The following is a 27,112-nucleotide window of genomic DNA, read 5'->3' on the forward strand; positions in this document are numbered from 1 at the left end:
TATTCCACGCAAAAAACGTATTAAAACGCTGTGTGCAAAAATCAATGTGGTGCAAGCCAACAACAACAATCACGAGACAATTTATATTAACCATATGTTTTCGAATCACCAAAATAAAGCTGTAAAAACAATGTAACAACAATAATCATAGGAACTGCGAATTTAAATTTAACAATAAACGATATACATAACACGTAGGACAAAAAAACTGCAGCCATAGCTGGCAGCACGACACTCCCAGTGTATGATGTGTGAGTGAGTCAGCAGCAGAGTGAGTGAGTGCATGATGTGCGAGTCAGCATATGATGAGTGAGTCAGCAGCAGCGTGAGTGAGTGTATGATGTGCGAGTCAGCGTATGAAAAGTGAGTTAGTGAATGATGTGTGAGCAAGTGTATGATGTGTGAGCGAGTCAGTGGCAGTGTGAGTGAGTGTATGATGTGTGAGTCAGCGCACGATGTGTTAGTCAGCGCATGATGAGTGAGTCAGTGTATGATGTGCGAGTGAGCCAGCAAACAATGAGTGAACCTGTGTATGATGAGTGAATGGGTCAGTGGTTGTGCGAGTGTATGATGTGTGAGTGAGTAAGCGCATGATGAGCGAGTCAGTGCATGATGTGTGAGTGAGTCAGTGCATGTTGTGAGTGAGTCAGTGCATGGTGTGAGTGAGTCAGTGTGTGATGTGTGAGTGAGTCAGTGCATGGTGTGAGTGAGTCAGTGTATGATGTGTGAGTGAGTCAGTGCATAATGTGTGAGTGAGTCAGTGCATGGTGTGAGTGAGTCAGTGTATGATGTGTGAGAAAGTCAGTGTATGATGTGTGAGTGAGTCAGTGCATGGTGTGAGTGAGTCAGTGTATGATGTGTTAGTGAGTCAGTGCATGATGTGTGAGTGAGTCAGTGTATGATGTGTGAGTGAGTCAGTGCATGATGTGTGAGTGAGTCAGTGTATGATGTGTGAGTGAGTCAGTGTATGATGTGTGAGTGAGTCAGTGTATGATGTGTGAGTAAGTCAGTGTATGATGTGTGAGTGAGTCAGTGTATGATGTGTGAGTGAGTCAGTGTATGATGTGTGAGTGAGTCAGTGTATGATGTGTGAGTGAGTCAGTGTATGATGTGTGAGTGAGTCATTGTATGATGTGTGAGTGAGTCAGTGTATGATGTGTGAGTGAGTCAGTGTATGATGTGTAAGTGAGTCAGTGTATGATGTGTGAGTGAGTCAGTGTATGATGTGTGAGTGAGTCAGTGTATGATGTGTGAGTGAGTCAGTGTATGATGTGTGAGTGAGTCAGTGTATGATGTGTGAGTGAGTCAGTGTATGATGTGTGAGTGAGTCAGTGTATGATGTGTGAGTGAGTCAGTGTATGATGTGTGAGTGAGTCAGTGTATGATGTGTGAGTGAGTCAGTGTATGATGTGTGAGTGAGTCAGTGTATGATGTGTGAGTGAGTCAGTGTATGATGTGTGAGTGAGTCAGTGTATGATGTGTGAGTGAGTCATTGTATGATGTGTGAGTGAGTCATTGTATGATGTGTGAGTGAGTCATTGTATGATGTGTGAGTGAGTCAGTGTATGATGTGTGAGTGAGTCAGTGTATGATGTGTGAGTGAGTCAGTGTATGATGTGTGAGTGAGTCAGTGTATGATGTGTGAGTGAGTCAGTGTATGATGTGTGAGTGAGTCAGTGTATGATGTGTGAGTGAGTCAGTGTATGATGTGTGAGTGAGTCAGTGTCGGCTCTCTCTGCTTGCGCCGTCGCCCCGCCGCCCCCCCCCCTTGACTCCGTTGGCCCCCCCAGCTCCGTGGCCCCCTACCCCCGGCTCCATCGCCCCCCCGATGGCTCCGTCGCCCCCCCCCAGCTCTGTCGCCCCCCCCCAGCTCCGTCGCCCCCCCCAGCTCCGTCGCCCCCCCCCTGGCTCCGTCGCCCCTCCCTGGCTTCGTCGCCCCCCCTCGACACCGTCGGCCCCCCCCCAGCTCCGTCGGCCCCCCCCTGGCTCCGTCGGCCCCGCCCCCACCTCCGTCGCCCCCCCTGGCTCTGTCGCCCCCCCCAGCTCCGTCGCCCCCCCCCGGCTCCGTCGCCCCCCCCCAGCTCCGTCGCCCCCCCCCAGCTCCATAGGCCCCCCCGGCTCCGTCGCCCCCCCCTCCCGACTCCCTTGGCCCCCCTGGCTCCGTCGCCCCCCCCCCCAGCTCCGTCGCCCCCCCCTCCCGACTCCGTCGGCCCCCCCTGGCTCCGTCGGCCCCCCCCGGCCCCCCCGCTCCGTCGGCCCCCCCGGCTCCGTCAGCCCCCTCCGTCGGCTCCCTCGGCCCCCTCACAAACGGCCCCGCCAGCCGCTGCTGGCCGCGCGCGCCTCAGGCGGCCATCTTGCGGGCTGCGCGGGCCTCTCGGCCGTGATGCTGGCGAGGAATCCCGTGACGGCGTTCTCGCCGTCCGTGCGCATTCGCAGCAGCAGCAGCGCGGGCCCCGTCGAGTGCACGCTGCCGGGCGGCGCCGCGCCGCAGTAGCGCGCCAGCCGCGGCGCCGCCGCCGTGCCGCCGTCGTATCTCGCGGGCTGTTGATGAGCACTACGGGCAGGGCAGGCGGCGGCGGTCGAGGTGTCTCCTCTGGGCCGCCTGCTCATAAATTCAAGGAGAACATGGGAGTGTACTCGGAGGAGCAAGGCGAGCACTTCCACCAGGATATACTGGACTTTGAACGCCGCTACCAAGGACAGTATAACGAGAACATGATGGAAGACTACATTTGGGGGCTGATTCGTGAAAGCAATTTACAGTATAATCGTAAATCTCAAAAAAACTACTCACTTCTTCTTTGGTTCTTTCGGTAAAGTCACGGAGAATGAGAATAAAATAATAAAATAACACAATAAAATTCTCACGACGGCCGCTTGCGTTGTGGCCGAACGTCGTGAGAATTTTATTGTGTTATTTGATTATTTTATTCTCATTCTACGTGACTTTACCGAAAGAACCAAAGAAGATGAATCCTTGCAGTCACGAAAGCTTTAAATCGAAATTTAACTACTCACTTCTAAATATTTTGTATAAATACATGTTAATTTTGATTCATTTGTTTTTTTATCTGACTTTATGTGAATGAAAAGACACAAATTCGCCCGTTTTCTCATTGAACATAGGTAAATTACAAAATATTACTGTCCTGATCACAAAAACAAAGTTTGTGGGGAATAATAGCTATTTTCTATACTTTTTAGGCAATGGCAATAACGAAATAACACTTACTACCCAGTAACAGTTTTTTTGTTACATAGTGTTATGTACCATGAAGCAGGGCTGATTGCCTAAAACGTCACCGATTCTATGTTTCTCTTTTAAGGTCACACACAAACACGGCGTTGTTGACTAAATGGTTGGGTTATCGTTGTTTGTGAGTGGGTGAGTGAGAGGGTGAGTGAGTGAGTGGGTGAGTGGGTGAGTCAGTGATTGGGTGAGTGAGTGGTGAGTGAGTGGGTGAGTAAGTTTATACATAGTGAGTTTGTTCATAGCAGAGCAGTGGTGTAGCTATTAGTGCGCTACACTACAAACCCGGCGACCCGAGTTCGATTTCCAGTCAGGGTCGACACCAGTGACGATTATCTGAACCGGTCCTGGGCCTTTCCTAGTTGGACTCAGCCTCAAATGAGTACCTGGTGCGGTGTGTAAACATCGCCACTGGGTAGACAAAGGCGGTCCGGCGTGGTGTTGATCACCCCACCCCCTCGTGTACCGTCCCGTCCTTCATAGGTGCTCGCTAACAGCACTTTCCCCAACAGTCTGCTAAGGCTATACGAGGGATCTTTGTCTTTGCAGGTGCGAGTGGGTGGGTGCGTGCATGCGTTTCTGAGTGAGTATTTGGGTTTGTGAATGGTTTCATGAGTGAGGTGAGTGAGTGGGTGAGTAAGTGTATGAGTGGGTGGGTGAGGAATGAGTTTGTGAGTGAGTAATTGTGTGAGTGGTTGAGTGGTATTGTGAGTGTGGTGAGTGAGTGGGTGGATCAGTGTGTGAGTGTGTGAATGAGTGATTGAGTGAGTGGTATCATGAGTCATTGTGTGGTGAGTGAGTGGGTTAATGAATAATTATCTGATTGGTTGAGTGAGTGGTATCGTGAATGATTGAGTGTGGTGGTTGAACAGGGTTTTGGAGAGATTAAACGGTTAAGTCTGGGAGGACGAGGAATCAATGTGTGATTGAAATGAATGATCGAGTACTTGATCATCCATCAGCCTGACTCACTTTTTTAACTTATTGCAATCAGGTACAGAGTGGTAGCCTTTACTCCGTGTGAGCGGGCTTTGTGATTTGATGGGTGTGGCTGTGTAAAAGTGTGCGGGGCTGAAAGAGGGAGGGGCCTCCATCTGGCCACGTGTCCGAGTTGAGCATCCTAGAAATGTGGTAACTTCCAGAGACACGAAGAGAAAAGTCATATTCGGAATATTTATTTTTACTGGAGAAATTCGATTAGCTGTGATGCTCCTTTTCACAGATGTCCAGTCGGGGCAGGTCATAAAGTTACAACAAACAATACGAAAACCCGAGAGGGGTGCAAAGTATGGGAAAAGTAATAAAATAACAAGATAGAAATACATTTATTTTACCAGGTAGAGCTCAATAAGATAGGAGGTTTTTTTTTAAAAGCGACCTAGAACACAAATGATAGCTCCACGAGGTTGTTTACCACGTGGAAATGTATAGCAGCAAAATACTTACTTTTTGGTGCTTTCGGTAAAGTCACGTAGTTAGAAATAAAATAAAACAAAAAATTCACGACGTTTCGATCACAACACAAGCAGTCGTCATCAAGCACGAAAGTTTCAAATCAAGATTCAGCCAAATACTCTAAAACTCATGATGTTAATTCTAAATGTGGAGGGAAAACACGGAGGACCTGGAAACATGTTAAACTAAAAACAATAAAAAGTAAGGTTACCAGGTAAAGCCCCCTGAGCTATGTAACTCTTTTTCAGAAGCGATCTGGTCATAAATGATAAATCAAACAAAGTGGCTTATTATCACGTGGAAATGTATAGCAGAAACTACATTTTCTAAACGCGCGTAGATTCGAAATGTGGAAGGAAAAACCAGATGACCCGGAATAAAAATCCACACGACCACGAGGAAAGAGACGTGAAAACTCCAAATATACAGCAGGCTTCATGGTCGGGATCGAACTCACGACCTCCTGCACACCAGGCGAGGTAGTTAACATTTCGCCACTGCCGCCCACCACCCCCTTTCCTCTCATTCTGTAGCTTCAAGCAGTGCCTGCGGAGGTCCAACGACACCGCGTCGCTCGTCATGGGCCAGGCGTACTTCAACGTCATCAGCGTGCCCTGCTTCACTCTCGAGGAGCACGAGGAGTGTGCCGAGAGGTCCTGGCTGGGATGGTAAACGCTGTGCGATGCTACACTGCCACTGCCGCTCCTCCAACTCGCATTGTCTCCACCCATGTCAGAATCAATCCATTAGACGCACTGCTTTCACACAGTGCGTATAATGGATGAATCCGATGAGCTACGAAGCTCTTGTCCACAAATGTTTAATAGCGACGGGTATATGGGCAGTGTTGGGTCTATCGGCAGTGTTGAGTCTATGAGCAGTATTGAGTCTATGGGCAGTGTTGAGTCGATGAGCATTGGTTGGTCTATAGGCAGTATGAGTCTATGGGCAGTGTTGATACGATGGTGTAGTGTTGAGTATAAGGGCAGTGCTGTGTATATGCACAGTGTTGAGTCTATGGTGTAGTGTTGATTCTATGGGCCTTGCTGCTGAGTGTACAAGGGAAGTTTATTCCAGTGGAGGGATGCAAGGAGGGAAAAGAACTAATAACGGGATTGGGCACAGGGAGAAGGAGGGACAGAGAGGGAGGATTGAGACCAAAGAGGACGAGAGGATGGCACATGGAAGGAGATGATATACGAGATGAGGTGGGCAAGGCCATGGAGAGATTTTTGTTTATTTTGTTGTATCAACGTAAATAATTGTGTCACGTTGCATGAATAATACCAACTGCAAAATAATTACCTATACAACGTAATTCTCTCTCTGTCGGTCACCACCTACCTTACGAAATACATCCAGAAGGGCACATCACCGCATTTTACGAGATGAAACACAACTATTGATCATTCTTGTCATTCCCGTTTCTAACTGAAATATGGTGTCTACAGGGATAATTATTAAAATTATAATAATCATGTACGGCCCTTTTCACATCCACAGTAGGATGAAAGCCTCCCCTCTCCATGCCATGTGAGTTGGCGAATGGGGAGATTGGGAGGGGGGGATCAAGGGACAGATTCTGATCTCACTTGTGGCTCATTATTTTGACAGACCCAACGCAGAAGATCCCTGGGTTTTTATCTTCCACGAAGGTGCTCATGGTCCACCCTAAACTGGACACTGCACAGACCATGACAACAGATGCGGATACTTGATGCACAAAATATGGAATATTAAAAACTCTCCAGTGTGCGACTGTGGTCATCCAGAACAGACCATACAACATGTTTTCTTTGGATTTTTCGGTAAAGTCACGTAGATAGGTTCAAATAAAATAACAAAAAAACTATGACGTTTCGATCACAACACAAGCGATCGTCACTAGGAGGAAAAAAAGGAAAGCTGCTGAGGCAGACTGTTTTAAAGGGGTAAAATGGGTGTAGCCCAAGGGTTATAAAGAAGTGAGAAACTAGCATGTTAATGTAAGATCGGAGGGCGACATCCATGGCGAAGGCACGGAAGTGGCCATGTTAATGTTAATCTCTCTGACGCGGTTGTTATCTGGCTTGACCACCTGAATGTGAAATTGTAGCTGTTGATCTGCATCCACACGAAGTTAGAAGATTTATGCTTGCCATGATTTGGAATCGAAATCTCGTTGTCGAGTGTGAACCAGCACTCACCCTCTGGATGGTAACTCGACAGTCTCGAAATGCAACTACATCTCGAGACTGACGACAGCCCGGACTCTGATGGGGTCGCTAGACAACAGACTTAGAGACCAGCCTCTGAGCTGATCTAGAGACAATGATAGACAGACTGGTCTCACTCATCCACTCACTCACCCACTCACTGACTTACCCACCCACTGACCTACTCACACACACTCATCCACTCACTCACTCACTCATTTATCCAGCCAGGAAGCCAATCTCTGAATCACTCACTGACTAATTCACTCACTCATCCACTAACTATCCCACTCACTCAGTCATCCACTCACTCACCCACTCATCCACTCTCTGACCCACTCATTCACTCAATCACCCACTAACTTTCTCACTCAGTCATTCATCCACCCACTAACCCAAACGCTAAATCACTTACTCACTACCCCACTCACTCATCCAACCACTCCCTCACTCATCCGGAAACTCACCCACTCACTCACTCACCAACGCATTTATCCACCCAGGAAGCCAATCTCTGACTCACTCACTACTTCACTCACTCAGCCCCCCACACACTCACCCATCCACTCATCAACTCACAGACGCCAGGTGTTGGCAGCGTGGTGACATTGGGCGGTCGATAAGCGATATGAGACTCGCAAATCGACCGCTGGCATCAAACCATACAGGCAAAGGGACTGATGGCATGCATTCGACTGCAGGTGCCAAAGGCACGAGACGGTCTACAGAGCTGTCGTTCGGGATCAGGAGCCCTACCATTACGGCGCCGTGGATCTCATCGACCTGCCCGTGACCTCACCGACACTGGCGGCATGGGGGAATAAGGGCACGGAGGCGCCGGGCGCGCAGGAGAGAAGGGAGACGGCAGAGGAGGGAGCGGTGGGCGGGGCACAGACCCTGGGGATCTCCTCCCCTGGGGCCGAGGGGATGGCTGGGGTCGCCGTGGCTGAGAAACCGACGGTCATGGCCACGACGGAGCAGCAGAGTCGAGGTGAGCTCTGATTGCCTCAATTCTGTCAGTCCACGAGTTTCACTAAGGAGTGTTCATTGCTGATTTGTTCAAGCATTTTAATTTGTGTGTGTGTGGCTCAAATAACAGCCCAATGAAGTGGATTATCACGTGGAAATATATAGCAGCAGCAAAATATTCTAAACGCGTGATATTATAAATGTGAATGGAGAAACCGGAGGACCCGGAGAAATTTCACGCGACCACAGGGAAATAGACGTGCAAACTCCAAATATACAGCAGGCATCAGGGTCGGGATCGAACCCATGACCTCCTGTATACCAGGCTAGGTAGTAAACATCTCGCCACCGTAGTTTAGGCGCTGCCCTATAGCCACAAGAGACGTAAATATTTACCGCTTGCTGTACTTCCTCATGCAGCCAGACCTGCGGTGGTGGACATTTTAATTATAAAGCTACTAACTGTGCCAGTTTTAGTTTCAAAATGTTTTTCCCGATATCCTGAACGTTTGTGAAAATCCGGATTTTAAACCCCCGGTTTAATATTTTCGGGCCAAATCCTGGATTCACGATGCCTGAGTAGTGGGTGGGGGCTAACTGAGTCGTGGGCGGGGCTACCTGAGTCATGGGTGGGGGCTACCTGAGTTATGGGCGGTGGCTACCTGAATAGTGGGCGGGGCTACCCGGGTAGTGGGTGGGGCTTCCCGATTAGTGGGCGTGGTTACAAGAGCAGTGAGCAGGGCTAGCTGAGTACAGTAGTAGACGGGGCTACCTGAGTAATTGGCGGTCCCACCTGAGTAGTGGGCAGGGCTACCTGAATAGTGGGCAGGTTTAACCGAGTGGTAGGCAGGACTATCAGAGTAGTCGGCGGTGCTGAGTAGTAGGCGGGGCTATATGAGTAGTGGGTGGGGCTAACTGAGTAGTGTGGAAGGCTATTTCAGCATAATACAGGTTTTTTTTTGGTTTGATCACATAAATATATAAATTTGTCACGTAAACACAATTTGCCAATTCGTTACTAGTACAGCACACCAGTGTGTTGGAGAGCCAAGCCACAACATTTACAATCTGAGTATCATGTTTCGCCAGGATTACAACTAGCTTCATCAGGCGACAGCCAGATTTGTCAGCAGCGGGCAGACTACCTGACCACCTCTGATTAACGCGTTTGGCTATGTACGGTGCAAACACTATATACTACACTATACACTACAGACACTATAGACATTACTTGATACACTACACTACTATACACTACAGGATACACTATGCGACTGTATACTATACTACTATACACTACACCACTATACTAAATTGAAAACTCGTTTTCTTATAACTGCTTTTTGTGTTTAGTTTGTTATTCTTACCCCGCAACCTCCGATTAGCATGGTTGGCTATGCACAGTGCGAAATAAGTTCAACATACACATGTAGTGGGTACAAATGGAAGGAGGCTTCTCTGGAGGCAACACGTTTATTATTCAATAACGATACAGCTTAACACAAAGGGGTTACAGCCCCTTTCATCCAATATCCTAAGGAGGTATGTCCTCCTAGCGTGCCCTACACACTGGGAGAGCTGTCCGCTAAGGGTCCTACGGCTAGTGCGACCTAGGGAGGCTAACCTGACCCGACCCAGCCAAGGTCCTCGGGTCCTATCCACGCGGCTGCTCGGACCCGACCCAGCCAAGGTCCTCGGGTCCGGCCCCCGGCTCCAGGTCTTCCAGGTGGCTTCTTGAGTCTTCGAGTGGATGACAACTTCCGGGCCTCTTCAGGGACCCAGCTTTTATACACAGTCCCAGCTCACTCCGCCCCTAGCCACACCTTCCTTCTGCAATCTTCCCGAGCGACCTGGAGTGTGACACCATCCCCCAGCTCCCTTCTTGGAGTCTGGGGCCCGCACCCATGGTCACGATGCTCCCCGGAGATTACCTTGGCCCAATGGCCCGACTTCATCTACCGAGCCGGCTCTGCCTCCCTTCTGCCCCCTGTTGACACGGGGCCAGTACTACCAGCTATGAGTAGTGGCAACCGTGGCCAACAATGCCATTACATTACCCCCCCCCCGCCTCGTAGCACCCAGCCGTCCCGGCTGCCAACTCTCCCCACAAGAACATTGCAATAACATCATGAAAGTACGTGTGCCTCAACATAAACAAGAATAACCCGACATAAATACCCTAGCCCACCTGTACAAAATTACACTAGAAACAAACATACAAAAATGGGGCCTGCACGACCGCACACGTCACCCCTCCCAGCACACGTGCAAGCCAAGGCAATGATGACTCGTCCGACCGTCCGCAAGACAGAGGCAAGGAAGGCCACCAACCGAGACAATCCGGCGGATGCGAAGGTAAGCGCACAGTGTGGTGCATGTGGGGGGGGGGGGGGGTTACGAAAACTATAGAGTCTTAGATCAGGTCCACGTTGCAGGACCATCATACGAGTCAGGGGGGTTCGGTGGTGGATCGGCAGAGACCGGCCCAGCCTGAGGGGCATCCGGCCCGGCGGGTGAGTGCTCGCCAGCGTGGACGCCTGGAGGACTCATTCCTGCGGGATCTGGGGGTACATCAACACGACTGTGCTGAGGCTTAGGCACCGTGGACACGCAACCTGGCTCGTTGGACACATCATGCACTCGGCCCCCGCAATGTATAGGTGAAGTGGAAGAGTGCGGCATGGCAAAGGGTTTGAGGCACGATGCGTGGACGTACCAACACTGCCTGCCCCACTGTACTTTAACACACTGGGGGCGAACGACCTGGTTGACATCGACAGGGCCCCTCCAGGGACTGAGCAACTACTTCGGTGACGTCGCCAACGGCACCTGGGGGCAATGGAGCCAGGCCCTGTCCACTTTTGCCCACAAATGTCTGGACGCACGAAGAATCCGCAACCGCTCATTGGACAGTTACCGTGAGCCAGAATTTACCCACGCGGTTTCGGTCAACTTCTGAAGATTAAACCACATGTGGTCAGTTATTTTAGACTTCGAGGCGGCCGGTTTAAGCGCAGTTGCACCTACACGGGGGGGTTAATGTCTCTGCCATACATCAAGTAAAACGGTGAGTATCCAGTTGCTGCATGAGGTGTCATCCTGTATGCAGCTAGAACCCCGGGGATCTGTAGATCCCAATCAAGATGTGATTCGCTCACCTGATGGTACAGCATTGAGGTGAGCATTCTTTGCAGGCGCTCAACCATACCATCCGTCTGTGGGTGATATGGCGAGGTATTAATTTTCTGCATGCCCAGCATGTTGCACACATCCCGCAGCAAGGTGGATGAAAAATGTTTTCCCTGGTTGATCAGCAGCTGTTCGGAAGCACCTTTGTCCAAAACATAGCCCTGGACAAAGTCCTCGATGATAGTTGCCGCCGACTGGTTTGGGAGCGGCCAGGCCATAGGCCAGCGTGTGAAATACTCCACTCCAACCAGCAGGTACTTGTTACTTCGTGGAGTGGCAGGAAAGGGCCCTAGGATGTCCAAGGTGACAAGTTCATTAATGCGGGACACTTGAATGGACTGCAAGGGCGGGCAAGACGGCCGATCTGGCAGCTTCTGCCATGTACATTTGGTGCAGCCCTGCAGCAAGTCAGCCACATCCCTTGCCATGCCTGGCCAGAAGAAGTCGAGCTGGAGCATAGCAAGGGTTTTGTGCACCCATAAGTGTAAGAAGCGCTCGTGGGCAGCCCAAACAGCCTTGCCCCACAGGGCAGTGGGCACAATAATTTTGTATCGGCGCAAACTGCCGTCCCACGTCATTAAGAGGCCGAGATGGTCGCATCCCATGGTATTCTTCGAAAGTGCGGCTGTAGAGAATAACGTAATCTAAATATCAGGCATAAGTCCCATTGGAGCCCAGCAAGAACCAGTTCTATCAACTGCTGGAATGTTGCTGGGGCCGAGTGGAGACCCATGGGCAGCCAGTTAAATTCAAAAAGGCCCTGCGGCGTACGGAAAGCGGTCTTAGGTTTTGATTCCCCGTCGAAGGGCAATTGCAAAAACTGGACAAAAAGGTGTGGTGTTGAAAAGTAACGTGCCCCCGCTAAGGCATCCAGCGACTCGTCCATACGATGAAGTGGATATGCGTCAGCCACCAAAATTTTATTGAGCCTACGGAAATCGACACAAAACCTTAAGCTGCCATCATGCTTCTTCACGAGGACAATTGGAGCCCCCCGTGGGCTGGTGGATGGGGAAATTATGTCCACAGATAACATATTGACGGCCAACCTGACATGTTATTTTCAGCCAGGCTCAAGCGGAACGGGATCTGCTGGATTGGAGCAGTGTCACCCGTGTCGATATGATGGTTCAGCAATTTACTACACCCAATGTCAAATTTAGTTTTATTAAAAACATCGGAAAATTCCCGTAATAGCGCGAACAATTTACCTCTCTGGGAATCAGACAGGTTGCCAGCTGCCGAGCAAAGTGAGTCCAACCATCCTTCATCGAGGTCAGAATGTGGTTGCGATCGAGGTACGGCTCCAACATGGCCTACAACCGAATCTGCCTGGAGCGCCAGCGTCGCGTGAGCGAGCAAGGTACCTTTCGGTATAACAGTCGTTCGCAACCCGCCATTCAAGACCTGGATTAAGGGATCCCGGTCCCCAGATACCAGAGTCTGTGCACCGATAAGCTCTAACCCCCGAACCGCAGTGTTTGAAGGACCCAGCAGAACACCCCCCTGCCATCGTCCCTGAATCAAGAGGTTTCCATAGCCGAAATGAAACCAACATCTGCGCACCCCGCGAAATGCACACCGTTTGGGACGCCAATGCCTGAACGGTAGCGCAGGCCATACGTAACAGAGTGTGGGAAGGCAGGAATGCCATACGTTGACCGGAGAGCAGTTCAATACAGCCCTGGTCGATAAGAATTTTTATAGGAATTTTGCCCAGGAAATCGGTTCCCAGTAAGCACGGAACAGCGAGGGACGAGGAAACTAGAATGCGGCCCATCAATTTCACATCGCCGATACAAATCTGGGCATTAATCTGTCCAATTATGCCCAGCGACCCTCCGTTAGTGGCGAAACATGGGACATCAATTGTATAGAGAGAACGACATCTTAGGTAAAATATTGTAAATAAGGTCCGAAATGATGGTTGCAGAAGCCCCTGTGTCGACCAGCATTCGAAAAGCGACCCCCTCGATGGATCCAATAATGACAGAGGACCCTGTGGCCGTGGCAACAACTCTATGGGCCAACTCCAACCACTGACCCAGTCGAAGCACCCAGTCGGCTTTAGGACATTCCGACCCTCCTACACCCGACGCACTATGAACAGGCGATATGACGCGATGAGGAGTACGGGGTAAGAGCAGGGGCCGAGCATGTTTGGTGCCACGACTCACCTGAGGTCGCCACAGAGCCGAGGGTGATCGAGGAGCCGAAAACCGTGGTCCGGAGATGCAACGTCGAGGTGCTGACGATACATGTCCCCATAGGCCACAGTTTTAGCAGGTGATGAGGGCTGCATCTGGCTGTGGAGATGCTCATCCCTGCTATCGGAAGTCCCGTTGACGTGGGCGATTGTCAGCTCTCCAACCCCCGGCTTGAGTCAACGCAAAGGCTCGGTTGGGTTGAGGCTCCTCCAATGAACTGCAGGAATCGGCCGATGCAGTACAGGCCACAAGACCCATCTCCCGTTGGAGGAGCAAGTGCGCCTGGATGCATTTTGCAGCATGCAGGGAGCACAGGTCTCCGTCGTCAATGGTACGTATAACCACACGCAAGTCCCATGCAAGTGCCAGCATCTTTTCCAAAACAAGCGAGTCGATGCCTTCGTAGTCCATACGAGGAAAGGTGGCCTCCGCCAGGTCAAGCAACGCGCTGCGGAAGGCGAGGGGAGTTTCCGACTCACCCTTCCTCCGAGCAGCGAACTGGTATCGCGTGCCCGATGGTGGGCCATAAGATGTCGATGATTTGTTGCAGCACCCGCTGTAGTGTAGATCGATCCTCCTGTAGAATAGTGATGAGAATGGCAAGGGCATCTTCGTCCAGGGCGGCCGGGAGCACCCATAGCGCCTCTTCCTCCATCCACCCCACCATCTCACGATGTGACAGGAAGCGGCGCTGAAAGGCCGCCCAGTCACCTCCCACAGCAGATAACTCTTTGAGGATGGGCAGGCGTTGGTGGATGGCCGGCACGTGTCCCACAGGCAGATGCTCTTCATCACTTTTGGCGGGAACTGTGCCGCCATCAGTCAACAAGATGGTGGCCCCTTGCGCCGGTTGCGCCACTGATGATGCGGTGATCGCTGATTGGCGCGGACCATGACTGGAAGTGATGCATGTCCCATGATGCTCTCGGCTTCCAGTGGAAACTCCCCCAACTTCGGCAGGAGATTCGAAATCTTGCGTGGAAATTCCAGAACCGGCGGCAGCAACGGCCGTCGCCTGCAGGCCCACTCCAACCTCGTCCGCTGTCGGCTCCCCGCAATGAATCTCATCGAAGATGGAGGCCACGGCGTGCAGACGGGAGTGCACCACCCGAAGCGCTTTACCCTATGATGGTAACCCGCCGGGTGGCCGGGCAGACTGCAGCTCGGCCAGCAACGCTTCATCCCCTTCTGCCGGAGTTGTCAACCCCGGGGCAGCTACATTGTCTTCTTCTTTATCCGGAGCCCTGGTGCATATCTTCCTCCTTGTTTCCATGCTAATATATGGCCACTTCTGTCACCAATTCTGATGGGTAAAAATGGAAGGAGGCTTCCCTGGAGGCAGCATGTTTATTATTCAATGATACAGCTTAATACAAAGGGGTTACGGCCCCTTTCACCCGATATACTAAGGAGGTATGTCCTCCTCACTAGGAGACCTTCCTTGTTGTTTTTTCTCTCTCAGCGCCACGGTGGCTCGGATATGTTAACTACCTCGCCTGGTATATAAGTGAAGTAGATTACCAACATCCCCCCCCCCCATACTGTGACCGGTGCTGTGTACTAGGCTCGTGTTGAGTCCAAGTAATAAAAATAAAGCAAAGTTCCTTCCCTTAGCAGCCTCACACCTGACCACAGTAGACATCTATGTAGCAACAATAATAGGTTTTACCCTTTCTGGGAGTTAAGATGTGCAAACACCAAATAGATACCTTTGCAAGGCATAATTATCCCAGCATGTTTGCATGTTTTCCACAAATACGTGCGGCTAATTCAGACTTGATTCCTTGCAAAATGTATCTATTTGGTGTTTGAATATCTTAACATGATATCTCAATACTATCTTACTGCCTGCAATCGACCTCTCTCTTTAACCACGCTAGGAGATGTTATCTACCTCGCCTGGTATACAGAGGGTTGTGGGTTCGATCCCTACCCTGACAGTGCCTGCTGTATATTTGGAGTTTGTGTATCTCTCGCCCCGTGGTCGTGTGGATTGTTCTCCGGGTCCTCCGATTTATCCTTCCACATTTAGAATTAACATGCGTTTAGATTATTTGGCTGCTATAAATGTCCACACGATAAGCGTCTTCGTTGAGCTGTAATTTGTGATAGCCAGGTCTCTTCTGAAAAAGCTACATCGCTGAGTGGGCCTTACCTGTAAAAATAAACCAAATATTTGAGAATGTTATAGTTAAAAAAGTCATCATAATTGCCACTTGAACGCCACTCTTCGTGAGTGTAGTGTCGTGTAGAATCAGCCGGACACGTTGTTCCAAAACACCTGCTTACACTTTATTACTCTACTCTTGCACCAGTTGTAGGCACTCCTATCTCTGTCTATACGGTCACTTTGTTAACCAACTTCCCCTATCTACTTTACACCTCACTGACCTGTCTGCGGCAGCTCTTTCTCTCAGCAACTCCGCACTCACAACTCCGCACACAGACTGTAGCTCACACAGAGCTTGCACGCAGCTGTGCTCACACAGGGCTTGCACACAGCTGCGCTCACACAGAACTTGCATACAGCAGCGCTCACACAGAGGCGTCGCTCACACAGAGCTTCGCTCACACACACACAGCTGCTCTCCCCCTTTGCTGCTGCCCTCGCCTACGTTCCCTCAGACCCACTCACTCGTCCGATCCGGGTGGGGGGATCAACCATCACCCGCCCGGTGACTCGTGAGTATTGAGTTCCGTCTTTGGCTTGAGTAGCAGCGGCGAGATGTCTTCACTTTGGTCCCAGCAACCCGCGACTCCCGCTCCGCTCTCGCGCACCCCCTTATATCCTCCTCCCAATTATCCAGCTCCTCCCTTCTGTCTATTTAGGGCCAAACAGGCTGGCGCCTGTCACGCCATCAATCACCCCTTATCGCACGCCTCCCTGGTGAAACCTCTGGTGGCAGCGTACAACCCCGAGCCGATCCCGTCTGCAACAGATTATCCCGTTAATGAGGTGGAGGTTTGCTCGTGCAACCTTACGTTGTACACGCGCACCTGCCTGCCCTCGGTTGCCCTTGGCCAGCAGTGCGCACCGCGTATTTTACCACACTACATGAGGATAAACTACAGCAAACAGCAACATCTGCCCATTTAATAACTAGGGTTTTCCCCTTTTTTCTGGCAACAAAACTGACACCTTTTTACAAGGATTCATGTCTGCATTAACCACAATACCTGCAGTCAAAATGCAAACAAAAAACATACTATGATAATATATGCATTGTCCTTGAAACTGATTGGTTCACACCAAGGGACGCATTTTGGCGTCATCTGGTCGAGCACCAATTGGGTCGAGGCTCAAAAGAAAGCCGTCCCTTGGTGTGGACCAATCAGTTTCAAGGACAATGCATATATTATCATAGTATGTTTTGTTTGCATTTTGACTGCAGGTATTGTGGTTAATGCAGACATGAATCCTCGTAAAAAGGTTTCAGTTTTGTTGCCAGAAAAAAGGGGAAAAACCCTATTATTACATTTTGGTACTGGCAAAGGAGGTCTAATGATGTATCTGCCCATTTCTTAATATTTCGAACGTCAAAGCCAGCGACAATTGAGCTACTATCTTGATTTGAAGCTTTCGTGACTGCAGGAATGCATACTCTTTGGTTCTTTCAGCTAAAGTCACGTAGGTATAAAATAAAATAAATCATGACGTTTTGGGCGCAACACAAGCGTCCCACCTGATGACGGACGCTTGTGTTGCACCTGAAACGTGATTTATTTTATTTTATACCTATGTAGTGTTTATAATGACGAATAAACTTATTATGAGGCACTCTGTTTATTGTAATTCTTCTCTTACACAGTCCTTAACACACAGAGGGTTATACGGTCCCCTCACCCGATACCCTAAGAAGGTACAGCCTCCAGACTTAGCGTGACCTACACACAGGTCTCTTCCTAACCTAAGGAGGTACAGCCTCTTATCTTGTCGGGACTTACTCACACGTGTACCGCTATCCTAGAGTCCTCCGGCTGGGACCTAGGGAAGGCTATCTGACCCACCGCTGGCCCGGCGGGTCTTGACCACTGGATACGTCGAGCCTTAGCCCTCAGAGGGGCTGGAAGCCTGGGTCCAGGGTCCTGGCTATCTTCAGCCCGGGCTTCGGTCCTCGTGTAGGGAGAGAACTCCCCGCGCTCTGCGCGGTCACCCTTCTTATACCCGTTTGTGGCCAGGTGTAACCAATCCCACATTCCCACGTGGAACTGTCTGATTGGTTCTTACCAAACTGTGGCTACGATCCACTTCACCTCGTCTGACCCCAACCGTTATGTACACAGAGGTAACACTGCACTGCCCCTTTGATACCTAGTGGCAATGCAGGTTACCGAACAGTGAGTAGTTACTCTGAGGTTAATCTGAATAATCTAAATAAAGATTACGTCTCTGATTAATTTGGCGACTTCCTGCTGAGTACGTTTTTTTTTCTCCACATTGTTACTCCGCGCAGGCACGGATGCCAAACGGTAAGCAACAAACAGCACCATCGCATTTTCTAGAAATCGGAGTTGCGTAACACGTGAGTTGAAATTGAGGTCGGTCACGACAGATTTGGGAGGGAATTCCCAAATAAAGAAGTTCAAGCGAAGAAGCAGCTAGAGGAGTGTTGTGATCTGCAGCGTGGTGAGTTGGTGAGTGGGTGGATGAGTGTGTGAGGAGGTGAGTGGGTGGGTGAGTCGGTGAGTAGGTGCGTGGGTGGGTGAGTGAGTTGTTGGGTGAGTAGGTGGGTGGGTGAGTGAGTTGGTGAGTCCGTGGGTGAGTGAGTTGTTGTGTGTGAGTGGGTAGGTAAGTGTGTGAGTTGGTAAGTGGGTGGGTGTGTGTCTGAGCAGGTGTAGGGGTTAGCGCGCTGCGCTATGAATCTGGCTGCCCGAGTTTGATTCCCGCTCACGGCCAAAACCAGTGACGATTACATGAAATGGTTCTGGGCCTCCCCTAGGTCGACTCGGCCTCAAAATGAGTACCTAATGCATGTATAAACATTGCCACTAGGGAGACAAAAGCGGTCGAGCGTGGTGCTGGCCACCCATCCTCTCGTGTGCCGTGACGGTCTTCATAGTTGCTCGCTAACAGCACTTGCCCCAGTAGTCTGTTAGGGCTTTACTGGAGACCGTTGTCTTTTGTGTGTCTGAGTAGGTGGGTGTGTTACTGGATGGGTGAGGGAGTGAATGAGTGCTCGCTAACAGCACTTGTGCCCAAAGTCTGTTAAGGTTATATGGTAGACAGTTGTCTTTGCAGGTGAGTGAGTATCTGAGTGAGCAATGAGTGATTGTTTGAGTGTTTTGTGTAAGTGCTTTGTTGTAACCTGCAGTGTTGGTGGCGAGTGAACAAAATATTGAGCAGATAAACGAGTTAGTATTTTGGACAAAGAGTCCCCATCACGGGAGGAGGAATCAATGAGTGACATTCAAGGGATCAGTAACCGCGTTATTATCAAGATTAAGAGTAACAGGGAGGCTACTGTCTGCTAGTGAGCAAGCGAGCGAGTGACCGGGGTTAGCGCGATCTGGGTTCATCAATCACTCTGACCGCTTTCTAACGTGGGCTGGGCTGTTGAGATACGGAGGCACTGCCTGCCAAAGCTCAACCACGCGGAAATGTGACCGCTTGAATGTTGATCTCCTCCTAACTGCGGCAGACAAGAAGCAAGGACAGCCGAGGACGGCTGCAGGCAAGGGGGGCAGAGGCCATGGAAAGAATCGGGGCAAGAAGAGACGAGGACGCAAGAGGAAGGGAAACCCCAACTCGGCGCCGAGTGGGAAGGCAGCTTTGCCAACGATGCAGCAACCTTCGATCTTGGACCTCCGAGGTCTGTATACCCAGAGAGGGAGCGGCTGAAGTGAGGACACAATCGCGTTTCTGTCTCACCTGACGTGGAGATTTAGGGCTGGTTATTAAAAAAGTGGAGCGATGCAACTACTACATTGTGCTGCTGCGTTGAGCCAGTGATGCACGATCAATAATAAGATTTAAAAAGGAATGCAATTCCTGCTCATGCGCTAGTGTGATCCTGTCCGTCTAAACACACGCTTCACGTTTGTGGAAAGGTTTGAAAAAAAAGGTACGTCCAGGCTTGATGTAAATGTAGACGTAAAGGGCACCACAGCGGTTAGGAGATGTTTACTACCTTTTCTGGTATACAGGAGGTCGTTGGTTAGATCCCGACCCTGACCCCTGTATTTTTGGAGTTTGCATGTATCTCTCCCTGTGGTTGTGTAGATTTTTTTTCCTGGTCTTGCGGGTTTTCCCTCCACATTTAGAAACAATGCGTTTAGCGTATTTGGCTGATGTAAATTTCCACATAAGCCACTTCGTTAAGCTATAATTTGTGGCCAGGTCACATCTGAAAAAGACCTACGTGGGCCGTATCTGGTAAAATAAAAATATATAGTTGAGTTTAGAGTTTAACTTGGTTTGTGAATGCCTCAACCGGCTGTTTGTTTTTAAAGTCCTGACTGCCCGTTTGTGTTAAAGGCTTCTGATTGGTGTAGGGAGGCCTAAAAAAGGATTGGTTATGGTCAGATCATTAAATTGATTGGAGGAGAAATTCCAACGTTAAAGGCGGGGAACCGATGATTGACTGCCGGAGTAATGGTTGTCAACCGTTAGAGAAGAAGGACGAGGATTGGTTGAGGGAAATTGGGCGAGACAACCTTCGAGAAAGGGGGCTGGAGGAAATATAAAAAGGAGATAACTCAAGGGGAAGGGATGGTTGGAGAGAAGACGAAGTTCAGGCCTAAAGAAAAGTGTTCATGTCTACAATGAAGGCTCTTCATAAAGCAAGAATGCGTGTCGGTCGTTGTTACATATTTATAATCAAAAGGGCAATTTATTTTGCTTTACTTTGCTTCATTCACAAATTTGTACCATGCGAATTTATTGTTAAATTAGTTAAACAACTTCGTGCACTTACGAGTGTGTGTGAATATGAGAATACATGCCTGCCTTTTAGGGGAGAAAGTGGAGGGCTGCTTCTACTGTGTGAATGTATCTTCCCTCCATAAGAGTGTTTTTTTAGGTTAGTAACGAATTGCCATGTTTTGTTTACGTGAGAAACCCTACAAATTGGCTTTGTCAGGTGTTGGCGGGTTTAACGACACATTTATGTTTACGCAATCTAACCCAAAAACCTCTATTATGGATAATATTGGCCGCGAAAGCCTCCTACGTGTTAAACCACCTCTTCTCTCCCTTCTCGTTCATACAGAAAGCAGACCTACGGACACGTCTACAAATGCACCGAGAGCGGTCACTGGCTCAGCCCCGGGCTCTCGCCCCATTGGAAACCCTCAGACATATCTGGCTAGAAGGCGTCAACATTTTGCTGATTTGCTCAGACATCTGGGCACACATCCCCGGGCCGCAGGAACATTGCCAGCTGTGACCCCCCCGAAGAGAGCAATTCGGGGAAATGGTAAAATGAGCCCCAGCTATCCCCTGCCCCCTTCAACCTTAAACAGCCTCCCAGCGACCACCTCCAACCCCAACAACCAAACGTCTGTCTTGATCTCCCAATTGCACTTGCCAGCTGGCCGTCAACAGGTCGCCAAGTGCCAGTATGGGCTCTCGTTTATGGCGCGACTGCTATCCCGCGGAAAACCAAGGAGGCCACCAGCACGCCCACACAATAAAATGGCGGCGGCATCGCTGGGATTTGGTTTGCAAACGGTGGTGTCGATCACAACAGCAGCGATGACGACGACGATGGTGCCAGGGCAACAGACCCCATTCTTCACAACAGCAGCAGCAGTGGCGGTGGCAGATGGGCAATCGTTTTACCATGCCGGCAAGAACGCGTTGAAGGCCACTGCCTTTGCAGGCACTGGTTTGAGAGCAACGATTGCACCAACGTCGTCTGCTCTCCAGCCTCTGGGTAGATTAAAGGTGCAACCGCTCGTGAATGGTGACAACGTCGCCGCTGGTGGCACAGTTATTCTCAAGGCAAAGCGCAACAAGGGCAGAAAGAGAAAGAAAAGTGCCGCATTACTCGCGACACATTCACTCGATAATTCACCAGCAGAGAAGCCCTCTCGTTTTTCTAGGCTTTGGCTTACTTAGCGACTGGCGGTTAACTACCAGTCATAGTTACAATAGAATGCAGGGTCTGCTGTGGACTTATAAGTAAGAATGTTAGAGGTTCTAGATTTAAAGTTTTCGTGACTGCTAGGATCCATACTCTTTGGTTCTATTGGGTAAAGTCACGTAGGTGAAAATAAAATAACAAAAAATCACGACGTTTCGGCCACAACACAAGCGGCCTTCATCAGGTGAAGGGACGAGACTGTCTGGAGGACAGCGCTGGAGTGGAAGAAGCCACGCTTAGATCACGACCTTTAAGCTGTGTGAGAAGAAAAAGACCAAGCGCCTTGACAAAGGAATTAGCATATAATTTAGCATTAAAATGGCTCATTGAAATAGCTAAGTTAAAGGATACACATCCGCAGAGGTACCCCTTGACAAAGGAATTAGCATCGAATTTAGCATTGAAATAGCTGAGTGATTAGCTTGTAACTGGTCACAGAAATGGCTGTGTTAAAGTTAGAGCATATACATTCACCGAGGCACCTAGTACTCATCAAACAGGAGAATTTAGCGAAACACAACCACGCTCAGACATCGGACCTGTGTGCGAGCAAACAAGGTGTTCTGACAAAGAAATTAGCATAAAAATTAGCATTTGATTGGCGGATTTTAGGAAAGAGGTGGTGTACGTGCCGGTGGACTTGCAGTTTGGCGCGGGGGGGGGGGGGGGGAAGGGGGGAGGGGGAGTTTACCTATTGATGGTGTGAAAAGGGGGAATTTATAAGAGCTGCGAAAGTTTAGGGTACCACTACTTGAAAAATATACTGTACCATTGAAATTAGTTTAATGTTTAGTTCGATTTAGAACATCTTTCCAATGGTTGCTTAATTTGAAACCATCCTCTCGGTTGAAATTGTGTTTGTAGATCTGAATTGCTTCATGAACAAATCTCTGATAAAAGCCCGTGGGTTTGCAAAGAACCTTGGTATCAGAGAAAATTATATCGTGATCCCCCACAGCGTTGTAACAGTGATCAGCCACGGCAGAAGAATTCGTTTTGCCGTGTTTCAAATCTGATTTGTGCTCGCGAATTCGGTCAGAGACATGTCGCTTTGTCTCACCGATGTAGCAATCACCGCAGGTACAACTTAATTTGTAAACCCCGGGGTACTGTAAATCAGGAATGACATCCTTCACGGATGGGATCAGATCACGAATTTTGTGTACTGGATTGAACCGGACCTGGATCTTGTGTTTGTTTAGAATTTTGGAAATCTTTTTAGTAACGCCTGCTATATATGGAAGTGTGATGGTTTTGACCGGAGTATAAAGTGGTTGTTTCTGTATGGAGGGAGAGACAGCTTGGCGGATGGTACGGTCAGAGTAACCATTCCTTTTGAGGGCCAGGTGTACTTTAACTTAGCTATTTCAATGAGCCATTTCAATGCTAAATTATATGCTAATTCCTTTGTCAACGCGCTTGGTCTTTTTCTTCTCACACAGCTTAAAGGTCGTGATCTAAGCGTGGCTTCTTCCACTCCAGCGCTGTCCTCCAGACAGTCTCGTCCCTTCACCTGATGAAGGCCGCTTGTGTTGTGGCCGAAACGTCGTGATTTTTTGTTATTTTATTTTCACCTACGTGACTTTACCCAATAGAACCAAAGAGAATGTTAGAGGTCTAACTTTTGTCTGTTTTCTTATAGACTCTTTGCATTTATAATGAAATGTGTGAATAGGATAGGCCGAGGCTTGGGCATGTAACCCCAAATAGGCCCTGAATCAGTTGGTTAATCGTATCTAAGTAGCCACATCTTTATTCATAGAGAAATCACAACAAAGTTTGTCGTTTGGTCATACTTTTTTCCGGGGAAATAGATATACTGTGCTTTAATCACGTTCCGAATGTGTGGCTCGAATGACAGATCTGGGTAAAAACATGACCTTCTCATTTCCCACTTCAGTCCTGAAATCATAAGGAAAGCTATACCAGAAGAAATCATGTTGGGTTCATAGTCAACTTAGAGCAATCTGTTTGGTTCCAGGCTCCCAACAACATCACGTCAGTTTGATCCCAACTTAACGTTGAGAAATGTCATCTTATACATTTTCACGTCAGGAAGATAAACCATCAGTGTACTTTATGGCTGAGGTGTTGCCTGGTTTAAACGATAAGTACAGCTGAGTATGGTCAGAATAGCAATGCAAATGCTCCTTACTGGATGTGAACAGCATCGCCCAGGAGTAGCAGCATCTACAAATGTGACTTAACGGAACTCTATGCAGCATTGTATGGCAACAATCTTTCTGTCCTTACGCTATTATAACATATTGCATTTTTTTACACTTTTAGAGATATGATTTCTGTCCTCCAGTCTTGAGCCTTAAATATGTGGTGTGAAGATGTCATCAATGTGCAGCCACAAGGCAGCAGGAAGTGGTAGGGGGTGATACCTGGAGTTTAACAGATTGCCATAAATATGCATGTTGTTAGATTATCATAAATTATGTTCGCTAAATGTCGGACAACATAATTGTTAAATGTGTGTGGATCACTCTCCAACAACACACGAGTGGTGCTGCTGAAGCAGTCATAAATTAGCATGTTTATTCACGTGACAACATTCTTCATTGGTCATGTCGGGTGGAGGGAGGTATACGACACACAGCTTACTCACGCGATCTAATTCTTATTGGTCGCCAAAACCAATACGTTAGAATGGTCAACAACATTGAAAACGACACTTGGCTCTTGACAATGAATGGCCAATAGTTTTGAAGGCTACTGACGTAACAAAAAGCTAAGCCCATACCAGAAGGAATCAGCACATCATTCACTACTCTAGTGAACAACAAAAACATGGGCAGCCAATACGCCTTCTTCCAATTATTTGTCCCCAATGTGAAAGTATTTTTTTCCACAACACATCAACTACATGGACGTCTGAGAGTGAATATTGTCAGCAGCATTGGGTTCATTTCAAGCAAATCTCTGTAATTATGTGCTCCCAGAAGCGTACCGTGGTGTTTGAACATCTTATGAGAGAGGACGACAGAGGTTGGATAATTGTTGGCAACTGCTCGCCACGTAGCAGCCTCCCTGCTTCTCTGTAGTTCCTCATTCTTGAATCGTTTTCTCTCTCCGAGAGTGAATGGATACTCTGCGACGCGGTATGATTTGAAGTTTTTGCTATTATTACCAACGCAAAGGCAAATAATCAGATGTTTAACATGTATGCTTAAAATAGTCGCAAATAAAATGTCAGACCTAACTTAGATTGTGAGGATTTTTCGTGAACTTCGCCGGTGAGCAGATAGCATAACCATTGGCGCCGTTCAATGCTTGTGCACCACGTGACAATTTAAGTTGGTGGAGGGTTTTTTTCACAACACTGATTGTATCTAGGAATAGGTTTTACCCTTTTAACTGGCACAAAAACTGACACCTTTATTCAAGGCATCATGTTTGCAATAACCACAACACAAGCAGTCAAAATGCAAACAAAAAAGACAACTCTGATAATAATATGCACTGTCCTTGAATTTGATTGGTCTACACCCGAGACAGCTTTTCTTAGAGCCTAGTCTCCATTGGTGTTAAACCAAAAGACGCCTAAAAGGCGTACAAATCAAAAACAGCACACTATCAGAGTATTGAGGGCTCGGGGTGAGCATTTACATTATGAGACCTCCTTTGCCAGAAACAAGATATAGGAATAGGTTTTACCCTTTTAACTGGCACAAAAACTGACACCTTTATTCAAGGCATCATGTTTGCAATAACCACAAGACAAGCAGTCAAAATGCAAACAAAAAAGACAACTTTGATAATAATATGCACTGTCCTTGAATTTGATTGGTCCACACCCGAGACAGCTTTTCTTAGAGCCTAGTCTCCATTGGTGTTGAACCAGAAGACGCCAAAAGGCGTACAACTCAAAAGCAGCGCACTATCAGAGTATTGAGGGCTCGGGGTGAGCATTTACATTATGAGACCTCCTTTGCCAGAAACAAGATATAGGAATAGGTTTTACCCTTTTAACTGGCACAAAAACTGACACCTTTATTCAAGGCATCATGTTTGACGACAATGCTACCGTGGCATGACGACAATGCTACCGTGGCATGACGACAACGCTACCGTGGCATGACGACAATGCTACCGTGGCATGACGACAATGCTACCGTGGCATGACGACAATGCTACCGTGGCATGACGGCATGCTACTGTGGCATGACGACAATGCTACCGTAGCATGACGACATGCTACCGTGGCATGAGGACAATGCTACCGCGGCATGATGACAATGCTACCGTGGCATGATGACAATGCTACCGTGGCATGACGACAATGCTACCGTGGCATGACGACAATGCTACCGTGGCATGATGACAATGCTACCGTGGCATGATGACAATGCTACCGTGGCATGACGACAATGCTACCGTGGCATGACGACATGCTACTGTGGCATGACAACATGCTACCGTGGCATGACGACAAAGCTACCGTGGCATGACGACATGCTACCTTGGCATGACAACAAAGCTACTGTGGTATGACGACAATGCTACCGTGGCATGACGACAATGCTGCCGTGGCATGACGACATGCTACCGTGGCATGACGACATGCTACCGTGGCATGACGACAAAGCTACCGTGGCATGACGACATGCTACCGTGGCATGATGGCATGCTACCGTGGCATGACGACAATGCTACCGTGGCATGACGACAATGCTACCGTGGCATGACGACAATGCTACCGTGGCATGACGGCAATGCTACCGTGGCATGACGACATGCTACCGTGGCATGACGGCAATGCTACCGTGGCATGACGACAATGCTACCGTGGCATGACGACAATGCTACCGTGGCATGACAACAAAGCTACTGTGGTATGACGACAATGCTACCGTGGCATGACGACAATGCTGCCGTGGCATGACGACATGCTACCGTGGCATGACGACATGCTACCGTGGCATGACGACAAAGCTACCGTGGCATGACGACATGCTACCGTGGCATGATGGCATGCTACCGTGGCATGACGACAATGCTACCGTGGCATGACGACAATGCTACCGTGGCATGACGACAATGCTACCGTGGCATGACGGCAATGCTACCGTGGCATGACGACATGCTACCGTGGCATGACGGCAATGCTACCGTGGCATGACGACAATGCTACCGTGGCATGACGACAATGCTACCGTGGCATGACGCCAATGCTACCGTGGCATGACGACATGCTACCGTGGCATGACGACATGCTACCGTGGCATGACAACAATGCTACCGTGGCATGACAATGCTACCGTGGCATGACAATGCTACCGTGGCATGACAATGCTACCGTGGCATGACAATGCTACCGTGGCATGACGACAATGCTACTGTGGCATGACGGCATGCTACCTTGGCATGACGGCATGCTACCTTGGCATGACGGCATGCTACCGTGGCATGACGGCATGCTACTGTGGCATGACGACAATGCTACCGTGGAATGACGACAAAGCTACCGTGGCATGACGACATGCTACCGTGGCATGACGGCATGCTACCGTGGCATGACCACAATGCTACCGTGGCATGATGACAATGCTACCGTGGCATGACGACAATGCTACCGTGGCATGACGGCAATGCTACCGTGGCATGACGACATGCTACCGTGGCATGACGGCAATGCTACCGTGGCATGACGACAATGCTACCGTGGCATGACGACATGCTACCGTGGCATGACGACATGCTACCGTGGCATGACGACAATGCTACCGTGGCATGACAATGCTACCGTGGCATGAC

At 49.1% G+C, this 27,112-nt stretch overlaps 1 protein-coding gene across 1 annotated transcript in view; it reads left to right on the forward strand.

Moving 5' to 3' along the window:
• LOC116957476 (uncharacterized) overlaps positions 1–22,013 on the forward strand; it is a 36,197-nt gene extending 14,184 nt beyond the window's left edge. The window contains exons 3-6 of the mRNA XM_032979652.2: positions 5,239–5,373; positions 7,602–7,891; positions 18,905–19,075; positions 20,474–22,013. Of these exons, the coding sequence (XP_032835543.2) occupies positions 5,239–5,373; positions 7,602–7,891; positions 18,905–19,075; positions 20,474–21,324 (1,447 nt within the window). The 3' untranslated portion in view covers positions 21,325–22,013. The remainder of the gene's footprint in view (positions 1–5,238; positions 5,374–7,601; positions 7,892–18,904; positions 19,076–20,473) is intronic.
• The last annotated feature ends 5,099 nt before the right edge of the window (positions 22,014–27,112 follow it).

This window comes from Petromyzon marinus, chromosome 75 (assembly GCF_048934315.1).
Source record: "Petromyzon marinus isolate PM22_M1 ecotype Great Lakes invasive population chromosome 75, UKy_Petmar_22M1.pri1.0, whole genome shotgun sequence".
In the NCBI taxonomy this organism is placed as follows: domain Eukaryota; kingdom Metazoa; phylum Chordata; class Hyperoartia; order Petromyzontiformes; family Petromyzontidae; genus Petromyzon; species Petromyzon marinus.